The sequence below is a fragment of the Lindgomyces ingoldianus genome (assembly GCF_010093535.1).
Source record: "Lindgomyces ingoldianus strain ATCC 200398 unplaced genomic scaffold BDR25scaffold_26, whole genome shotgun sequence".
Classification (NCBI taxonomy): Eukaryota; Fungi; Ascomycota; class Dothideomycetes; order Pleosporales; family Lindgomycetaceae; genus Lindgomyces; species Lindgomyces ingoldianus.
The window spans coordinates 230,051-240,481 of record NW_022985187.1 but is presented as its reverse complement, the minus strand read 5'-3'; the positions used below and the strand labels follow the sequence as shown (position 1 = coordinate 240,481).

Below are 10,431 nucleotides of genomic sequence, written 5' to 3'. Positions count from 1 at the left end.
AAGCTATATGCGCAAGGAATTTCCCCTTAGATAGCATTTATAGCTAATATAGCTAATTCTTTGCGCGCTAAGCGTAATCTAGGCTATGTTTGCATAAACTAGCCTAGTACGTTTGTAAAGTGTTATTTAGAGCTTAAAGTAAAGTTTTAAGCGCAAGTATAGTTAAGAAATATCTAGCTAATTATAAACCCTATCTTGCTAAAGTTGTACGTGTTATTATCCTAGATGCTATACTTAGCTTTAATATTCTCCACAAGGCTAAACCTGCCCTAAATTACCCTAGGACTCTTGTAGAGAGCTCTCTTATAGTTGTACTTACACTTAAACATTACTTTAAGCTCTAAATAACGCTTTACAAACGTACTAGGCTAGTTTATGCAAACATGGCCTAGATTACGCTTAGCGCGCAAAGAATTAGCTATATTAGCTATAAATGCTATCTAAGGGGAAATTCCTTGTGCATATAGCTTAAGTATAGTCTTAACAATTACCTGCTCCTTTTTATTGCCTAGCCTCTGTGATTTAGCTGTAGAATTAGCTTGTAAAGGTTGTCTAGCGCTGTAGTTATTTGTTGTCTTTTATAAGACTCTACACATAGCTATAGCACATTTTTTTAAGAGTTTTATGTTTTATTTAAAAGCTTAGAGCGCAAGCTGTATCTAACATTCTTTTAGCGCGTCTAAGTAGTGTTGTGGGGAATGCATTAGTGTAGGAAGGGTGGTTTAGTGGGGTCTTAGCAAAAGTGAGCGACTCGGGTGTGTGAGCAACTCGCCTATGAAGTACGTTAAGTAATAGACATAAATAGACTTATTAATAAGATCTAAAATATATCTAAATACATTTGTAAAAAGCTTACATAGGCTTAAGCTTTTTAATAAGAGTACATAAACTAATCTTAAACTCTTACCCCTATGTATGCAGCTAGCAAGAAGGTCTAGCTAGACGCTAGAAATATTTAAATAAACTAATAATTAAAGAAACTTAATTAGAAGAACCTTAGCCCCTTTATAGTAGCCTATATAGTCTTATTATACGCTTACTAATTAATCCTACCTAACAGCATAAAGATACACCCTGTGTTCTACATATTATTGCTGCGCTAAGTAGCCCTTAAATCTAACTATCTACCTAGACAGCTAAACTTACTACTTAAACCTATTATTATAAATAATAAACTAGAATACATTATAAAAGATGTTAAATAGATTTAGTTTAATAAGAAAAAACATATCTATAAATACTTTATAAAATAGACTAGATATAATAAACTGTTGTAGGAACCTATAAAAGCCTTATAAGAGAACTCTGCAGTAACTTAATTCTATGCCTAATACCTATCTAAACTAAACCTGTACCCTAACAAAAACAACCTAATGCTAGAATTACTAATGTAAAGGATTCCCTTTTTAATAAAGGGGGGGGTACTGTCACAGTATCCTCCCTAGATCCCAGACATAACTGTATTAGACGTGTACTAGAGTATTATTAGTGCACGTCTAACATAAATACAACATAACATAGACATAAACTTAAGCATAAACTACTTTAACACTAACTAAACCTAGAATAGGCTTAATTTATACTTAAAGCGCTTAGACTTCTAAGCTAAGTATTTAATTACTAATTTTTTTCTAAACCTTCCTGTTCCTCACACAATGTCTTGTACCTACTATAATACCTCACGTAGTAATTAAACTAGACCTCTGTGAAGCTCTATAACCTTACTCGTGCACAATCGTGACATGCTATTACTATTATACAACATAATATTTATTACTATAGCTAACATGTGCTGCTTAATAAGCAACTATAATAATTTTTTAGTGGTAGTTTTAGTGTTTTTGCGATTCTTAGTTGAGTTTTGTCACTTTACCCTTTAATTGTCCGCCGTAACCTTCTTCGGAACTTGGCTCATGATGCTCCGTATCCCGACCTCGGGCCAATCGCCGTCTCTCGATCTAGACATAGTGGCTGTCGTTCAATAAGATTCCATATCTGCGACACGAAGGAAGCCGACCGCCGTCGGAAAGAGAACGATAGGAGCCTTTCAGAAGTTCAGGAGGTATCGAGAGTTTTCTTCATGAGTCGCTCGTGGGGGATTTGCGCCCCCCTTTTAGAGTAGCGTATGTCTGCACTTTATCAAACCACCATGCCACTTGCTAGCCTCAATCCGAAGCACACCCTTTAAAGGTTTCATACCGATGCTAGAGGGATCAAAATGACATGGTGGCTATTACTGTTTGACGGTTCCTCGGTTGGATTGTTGTACCAGGCTCAAGTGGCCTATTCAACCATGTGCCAGGCCATCTTCTCGGAGCATCCTTTCCCAAAAGATGGTAATTTTGACCGTTCTCCACTCTTGCCGCTCGTATTAAATAGTGTGCCAAACTCCAAAATGCGATCAACCTCGGAAATTTTCAGCAAGAGGTGCTCCAATCCTCTTACGGACTAGTGCAGAAGCATCCACAACCTCAGCCGCACAAGGCCCCTATCTCATGAACTTAGACGCTAGAACTACTTCGCTCCGCTCAATCTCTACTGATATCATTTGTCATTATGACCTCTTCCAACAGGCTTACTTTGTTTCGTCCCAAGCCTTTAAATTTATAGGGCTGTCGTTCAGAAAACCCCACCGCTGTACTCCGTATACATCCTGAGGGCCTTGCAAGATCTTGCCGATCTTAGGAATCACGTTCGCCAACTGAAAGCCAGCAGGGCTTTCCTAGACGGTGTTGCTGAAACTAAAAATTGAACAAAACTGTGGATCTGCTTTCTAATCTGACAAGTTTAGCTATCTTGGACAAAAATACATCCTTAGAGTAAACCACAGTATTTCTTTTCTACATTTCTTAGCTATAATTCTCTGAAGACTCTCAAGTTTGACTAGTGGTACTAGATTTTAACAGAGTGGTTGCGACAATGTATGCTGCTTCCGGAGATGGAGGGCATCTTTTGCCGAAATCTTGTCTCGCATGGATTGACCTCTAATTTTTACGAAATCATCAAGGACAGCATTCTTCAGTCATCACTTGTGGATCTAGCCATATCCCCTATTAAGAAGTTCCACTTTATTCATTGCTCGTCTTGTTAATGATGTCTCGATGTCTCAAGAGGCTGGCTATCGACGATATAGGCGCGAAACAGATACGAGAGAAAGATCCTCCTGGTTCCTTGAATCAGTCCAACAATACCGGCATACATGCGACTTGCCTATTGCAACGGGCTGACCGGATCTTCAAGTATGTGTTCCCCCAAAGTTCACAATACCTGCCAGATACTGCATCCGTCAGGAGAAACTTCAATACGAGGCGTCTGTCGAGGATATCTCCGACGCTACGTGAGTTTAAGGTACTTATAAATTTAAATTGGTTCTTATTATCCACATTGCTAATGGGGCAGTAGATGTCCGTTACTTCTCAAGATACGGTTACGAAATGGTTGCCATATGGCCGCAAGAAACCTAGTTCACTTAATTAGTTGTACTAGCTAGAGGGAAACAAGCGAGATTCCAGTCCCTCGGGTCGGTTTTATTTGTTGAGCTGTTGGAAATCGACGATGATGATGCCAGTTCTATTCTGGAATGGGAGCGTCCTGTGGAATTGAATGTACCCTTAGGGCGGCCAAATTAGACTAAATACGGTCTACTCAAGAGTTGGTTTGACGATTTCCTGTCTTCAATTGCCGACAACAATCTACAGCAGTCAATGGCCAATACCATCAGCGGCACAAGCGAAACAATCCAATCACCTGTTCCTCCCATCCAATCCTGTGGACAACCCGTGGGAATCCATCGGACTGTTGAGTTATTCTCAAGCCAACCGGCAGAAGTGAAAGTGAGAGAATAGCCTTGGCACTGGTTATCACTTTCGGACCCCCCCAAAAATTGCGTCTATGAACTGTCCAGTTGTTTCACCCACCTCAAGTTAGCTCCCTTCACTACATAAATCTGACTTTTGTCACCAACTCCACTCCCTTTAAGCACTAGCAATGTTAGGACAACAAGGACGACCTCCCAGTCAAAGACAGTTCCAAAACCAAGGGCAAACGCCAAGTCAAGGACCCCAACCCAGCCAGCAAGGGTCACCAAATCCTAGAGACCTTCAGCTCCCCAATCAGCTGGAACACCTCTGGGGAGGTTTCGACTTAACTGACGAGCAACGGAGGGATCGATATATTAGGGAGATCCGAGCTTTCCAAGAGGCCCATAACGCCGTCTACAGCGAGCGGACGCGCAATCCACCTCCACCATACTACCCAAACCATTTCGGAGGTCCTAGCGCTCTCCAACGCCCCAACGTCCCCCAAGCCAACACTCCCCAAACCAACCCACAAAGTGCTGCACCTGCCAACATGGACCCAGAGAGCTCTGACGAGGGCAGTGATGCCGGAGCTGAGCAGCAACAGGAACAGAAGAACAACGATACCTTCACCCTCGATGTTAACTCCTCCCTCCGAGTCCGCGGTCACGGAAGCATTATCGGCTTCACGCCCGTCAACCCTGCTGAGGTTGCCCGAGACACTATTCGGGTGTTAAATCAGAGCGGTTATCTCGCAGCCAACCGAAATGAAGAAGGGCAGAACCATCGGCCTCGCAACCTCAACATTAACATCAACAGTGGGGTCACGGTGGTTGGAGACAAGAATATCGTTGGGAGCGGACTCGAGGAAGTAGCGAGACAGGCGCGCGTTCAGAGTGAACGAGGTCAATTACCGCAGAGGGCGGATGGACAACCCAAGAGGCAGATTATCGACGGTGTGCTACAGCCTCCAGGCGGAAATGGACAGCAGGCTGAGCCAATGCAAGGCCAATGCCAAGGACAAAACAATGCGCAAGGGCCAAGAGGTCAAGGCCCGGGTCCTCGTCCGGTCGTGGGTTCTGGTCAAGGGCCGTGGCCTCTCGATCCAAGAAGCCCAACCCGTGCCGCGAGCGCAACGCCAGGTATTAGTGTTCCACGAGCAAATCTAACGCAGGAACGGGATAATGCTAACAGAAATGGAGCTCATTCGAAGTCTGAAAAGCCAAACTAGCAGAGGAAGATGAACCCAACATTTTGTGTTTATGTCATGTCTATCATTCACCACAACAAATGAATCATCCGTAACGGGCGGAGGCAGAATCTCGAGAGTGATTTTCCCATTCGGAAATAGAATCTGCGGACCCATATTTTCTGCGCCAAAATTTTAGACAAGCAAGGCATGGAAGGATCCGAGGAGAATTCGCCAATAGGACGTGATGAAGGATTAAAGCTGCATCTCCGTAGGGCAAAAGGAAGCTTGGGGTGAACGGATATCAGGTAGACAACTTTTCACCACTCTTTGGTCTGCTTTGTACTTCTGGACACATCCCTTTCTCACATACCTCGCTCATCTCTCACATTGCTGTCTAAATCTGCATAGTCTGATACTGAAATGCTTTCCCCTGAGTAGGTGTTTCTCGATCGCAAGGAGCGCCGCCAATGTGTTAAGAATACCATCGATCTCTGACACATAACTGGCCCAACCATTCCCGTTACGCTGTTCTTGAAGAACGTACTGAAAACTTTCGGGGAAAAGCCAGTTCCCATCTGGGCTCTCAATCATCGATACCCAGGCTGTGTCGTAGACAGACAGTGTCCAGGACCCTTCATACCTGGAGGTACACCCCTTAGCAACATAATGAATTAGTTCTTCCGCCTTTTCCTCAATCTGCTTGTGGTCCATGGCCACCGGAAAGGAAGTGTGGGGGTAGAGACTTGTGTGAACTGAAAGCTACAATGGACGTAAAAGAAGTGCGTAGAAGGATAACGCTCGCTGGTTATGAGCTGATAAGTCCTCATCACAATAAATGGACGCCGCTTTCCGGCATTCTTGGGAAAGGGGACCATGAGGTTTACCACGTGATTGCGCTTGAGAAGATAGAACACCAGCACTGATTATTTGCACCGAAAAAGTTACTAGAGATGTAGTTAGCTGCCGGTTGAAGAACGGAGAAGGCGAAGCCGATGCCTCCATTCATACCTCCAGTCTTTGAAAGTGGCGTTTGAAGGACCTGGGTGCATGTCTTTAGCTAGGATGTCATTTCTTAGCGCTGCGGATAAGTTCTTGTCATTTGCGGCGAAGATCTTTCAATATTGCAACAGCCATTCCATATTGCGGCGAAGTTCTCTGAGCCTTCAACCCCTATCAACAAATCGGCAATACATTCCAAGTGTAGAGATATTGTTCCCCTGCCATAATAGCGCTGTCGCTCCTTATAAAGTGACAGTTAATTTGTACAGTCCATTCTTTCTTGTTGCATTCCAACCAGTATGTGCTCTGTCGACCCCATCACTTCAATCAACCCCGAGGATGCGAGAGATGAGAAGAAGGCCATTACGACAGGTGTGCAGGAAGAGTCCATTATGGAGCTAAGTGCCACACAATATGAATATCCAACGGGCATTTCATTGGCTGCGACACTCTTGTCCCTCGGTCTCGGTACTTTTCTAATGGCCCTTGACACGACTATTATCACCGTCGCGATTCCAGAGATTTCTACACATTTCAACGCTCTTGATCAAGTTGGGTGGATTGGGTCCGCCTATCTCATAACACTAACGGCGTTCCAACCGATCGCGGGGAATCTATACAAAAACTTTGACCCCAAGATTACGTACCTGGTGTTTGTGGTTTTCTTTGAAGGCGAGTGACAGCTAATCTCTCGTTCGCGTAAGTAATTGAAAAACGAAAGACTGACATATTTGAAGTTGGTTCAACCCTTTGTGCTGCCTCTCCAGCGGTGGAAGTCTTCATTCTGGGCCGAGCGATCGCCGGGATGGGGGCAGCTGGTCTACTTCAAGGCGCACTAGGAATTCTCACCTATATCTCCCCACTGGAGAAGCGTCCTTTGTATATGGCAGTCGTTATTAGCGCCTTTGGAATCACTTGCAGTGTCGGGCCAGTCGTTGGAGGGGTCTTCACGGATCGAGTTACATGGAGGTGGTGTTTCTGGATGTAAGTGGACCCAATTTGGTGTGTGGTGTGCTGATATCTTCGCAGAAATCTTCCGCTGGGCTTCATCACCTTCGCGCTTGTCGCGTTTTGTTTGAATCTGAAGCAACTCGCTAGTGTCCCAGGGCGACAGCTTCCGTTAAAGACAAAATTAAAGAGAGTGGACCCGATCGGTATGACTCTACTCCTCGGCTTTGTGTCGTGTTTGTGTATTGCCCTCCAATATGGTGGCAATACTGACCCTTGGAGCTCGTCTCGAGTGGTTGGGTTGCTAGTTGGATTCTGTCTCTTGAAGGTTTTGTTCTGGATCACCCAGTGGAGATTGGGAGAACATGCGCTAATCCCGGTGCGCTTCCTTCGCCAACGAACTGTTTCTTTCGGCTCTTTGTTCCTGTTCTGCGAGAACATGTCGAATTACCTGGTAGGTGTTGTTAATACCGTTTCGAACGTAGGCGAGATGGAGCTGACGACTGGCAGAAACTTTACTACCTTCCATTTTATTTCCAAGCTGTGTTAGGTACATCTGCCGTTCGCAGCGGAGTCAACTACATTGCGTTGGCAGTCCCTCAGTTCTTTGCTTTGCTGCTGTCTGGAGGCTTGGTCACTCAGTTTGGCCACTACGTAGGGAACAGCTCTCCTCGCACATGAAATATATAGTATTTGGGATGGCCGCTGATACAAGGACCGCACAGATGCCTGTTATAATGATTGGACAAGTCATTTGTGCTGTCAGAACGGGGCTAATGACCCAGATATCTACGACGACGTCAGCCCCTCAATGGGCCGCGTTCTTAGCGGTGACAGGAATTGGGCTTGGAATGGGTATAAATGCGCCTCATATCGCAATCCAAGCCGTGATGGAGACGTAGGTCGATCGGGAGTCATTCGATGGAGAATATTGACTAATACTCAACAGAGATACTGATGTTTTTCTCGCAAACGGTAACGGCTCTTGCGAAATGCCTCCGGGTTAGGAAGCTGACTGACCGATTTGATAGGTGTCGCGACATTTTTTTCGCAGCTCGGAGGGTATACATGCCTTAAAGCCTATCAATACACGTTCCTAACCCGAGACCAGAACAATCGCGATACCGATTGGCAATGCTTTCCTTCTTAACGGCCTTGGAAAATACATCCCAAAATATGCTAAAGAAATTGCGGTGGAAACGGTTGTCCATGCTGGCCCACTAGCTCTAAACGAGCTTTCTCTGTCGGCCGACACGGTCTATGGCCTTCGATTGGCCTATTCCAAGGCGATCCAGCACATTCTCATATTTGCGTTAGCTGTTGTTTGTTTTTCAATTCCGGCTGCTTCTGGGATGCAATGGTTGAACATTAAGAAAGTATCTCAAGAACGGAAGAAGCGTAAGACAACGAGCCATGCGAACGATAATGAGCAAGTTGATGTGGATGAGAAGACAGAGTGATGGAAGAGTGCGAGGAGTTGTGAGGTTGGGATGGACAACTTGGGTGGAGACCGGTGACGAAGCACTTCTCGGGTGGCATGGAATTGAAGGAGATACTAGGAAGAAGACTGCGTGCATCCATCACAGGAGACATCCCCATTCCTTACAACATATGGGGGTTTGGTTCTACTTGTCGGCCGAGGCAAGGCCATTCAGGTTTACCGATCAACATCCAGTAGGAAGACTATGTTAAGTCTCTTACAGAGCTTAGCTTCCATGAAGTAAAATATGCTTCATTTCGGAGAGCATGCACATATGAATGTTACGGTCCTGGAGGATTTAGGTAGGATTCGGATAAGCAGACCCTTGGTGAGTTTATCACTCCACACTTTGAGCGATTCTTTTTTGGACTCTAGAGTGGGCATTTGTTTGCAGTTACGGAGCTCTCCATGCTCTAGCCACCTACACTCCTTGACCTACTGCTGCCTAGCCACGCCACCTGCTGAAGCCTAGAGCTATTGGTGGCCTTAAGTCACATGATGGGTTCATCTAGTACTATATAAACCCGTAGTTGCCCTCATTTAGCAATGCAATCCAGTTCCTCATGCCTCTGGTGCTCCTCCTAGCTTCACAGCATTCGTGTAAGTCATCCAACAGATAATAGGGAGCATTTCTGTTGGAGCATTTCTGTTAGAGCTACTTCAGTGTCGGCAGAGCACAATTCCCTTCTTTAGGAATTTGTCCGAGCCAAGCACTATGAAGCTTATTATTCGCATGAAGCTTATTACCGCACCATGTTGCTTCTTTTAGTATTACAAAGCTCAGCTACAAGCGGAATCGAGGAAGGAGTTTGAATGAGATAGGATCAATGACACGGATGTCCAATCTTCTCCAAATCGTAAGTTGGTTAAATCTCCTCGATTTTTCACTGCCTTGCTCTCTCATCCACTTCGCCATGTCTCGCTACAGAGCCTGCAATTACGATCATTTTAGCGACTTCTCTCAAGACCTTCCATCAACCGAACAAAGCCGAGCTTCGAGGAGAATTACTGGCCCTAGTTCAAACATACCTCGATCCACTACAGAACTATTAAATGTTCTCTTTCGAATCCTCAAACTTCGCCGTCGAAATTATCGTCACTGCGCGAGAACAAGACGAGGAAGAGGAGTCTGAATCCGACCACAAAATACTCGTAGCCTTCACTTCCACGCTGCTTTTAAAGACTCCTGGAATCCCAGGCTTTGTTCTGCACACTGGATTAACAGTAATCCATCCAAGGTACGCAGAGGAGACATTATGAGGAACTTGTTTGAACGCGTCTTCCTGCAAGTCTTGTCAAAGTATCCAGAAGGCGTGTGGCTCACCAATATCGCCGAAGTACCGGGCAGCCTTGTGCATACCTCTCCCAGTTCCACCACCTCATTATGTTTGGCTTTTTCATTGACCCGCGCAACCCTTCTGCCTCGTTTACCAATCGCTACAAAAGTCTCATCTTTTTCACTACCATCTGCAAAAACCATTTTTCCCCAGCAAAACTGCGTTGTGTCTTTGTCTCTTCACCGGGAAGACCTACAACTAGCCCCTTTTTAATATATCTGCTCCTGTCGGTTGACCTGGGTTCGATCGAACGAACGTACGCCCAAGGGGCGTACCAAGAGGTGAGCAGGCAAAGATCTTCTTGTTATTAACTACTGCCCTCTCTCTTTGTACAAAGAAAGAGGGCTCTTAAGTACACATAGCCCCTAACGCACAGGCTAGATAGCTAATGTTTTAGGCAACCTAATTTAGCTGTACGCGTGTACAGACACAGCTATACTTATGTACAGACACTAGCAACTTTTTACTTTTATAGAGTTGCTTGCTTATCTGTATGTTAATCCTACTTCTTTTTCTTCTCCTCCTCTTTGCTCTCTCTCTGTCCTCTCCTAGAGTGGACCCTTAATACCTCTTCTATTTATAATATCCCCTAGCTTCTTAGCCTGCGTACAATTTGCCTTCCCTCTAGGATAGTGCCTGTGCTCTGCGTAGGCAAGCAATAGCTCTTGCCTAATTGCA

General features: G+C 45.0%; 3 protein-coding genes across 3 annotated transcripts; 2 read left to right on the top strand and 1 right to left on the bottom strand.

The window, feature by feature from the left end:
* Positions 1 to 3,586: 3,586 nt before the first annotated feature.
* BDR25DRAFT_373619 (uncharacterized protein) lies at positions 3,587 to 5,028 on the top strand (the record flags this gene model as incomplete). Its single annotated transcript, XM_033697296.1, has 1 exon — positions 3,587 to 5,028. Exon 1 carries the CDS (start codon positions 3,988 to 3,990, stop codon positions 5,026 to 5,028), a length of 1,041 nt encoding a protein of 346 aa, XP_033544892.1. The 5' UTR covers positions 3,587 to 3,987.
* Positions 5,029 to 5,575: 547 nt separating this feature from the next.
* On the bottom strand, positions 5,576 to 5,896 carry BDR25DRAFT_57157 (uncharacterized protein). Its single transcript, XM_033698759.1, has one exon. It carries the CDS (start codon positions 5,862 to 5,864, stop codon positions 5,661 to 5,663), a length of 204 nt encoding a protein of 67 aa, XP_033544891.1. The 5' UTR covers positions 5,865 to 5,896; the 3' UTR covers positions 5,576 to 5,660.
* Positions 5,897 to 6,380: 484 nt separating this feature from the next.
* Positions 6,381 to 8,396, top strand: BDR25DRAFT_232405 (MFS general substrate transporter; the record flags this gene model as incomplete). Its single annotated transcript, XM_033685409.1, has 8 exons — positions 6,381 to 6,644; positions 6,710 to 6,972; positions 7,018 to 7,390; positions 7,447 to 7,590; positions 7,662 to 7,834; positions 7,886 to 7,911; positions 7,968 to 7,998; positions 8,048 to 8,396. 8 exons carry the CDS (start codon positions 6,381 to 6,383, stop codon positions 8,394 to 8,396), a joined length of 1,623 nt encoding a protein of 540 aa, XP_033544890.1.
* Between the last annotated feature and the right edge of the window lie 2,035 nt (positions 8,397 to 10,431).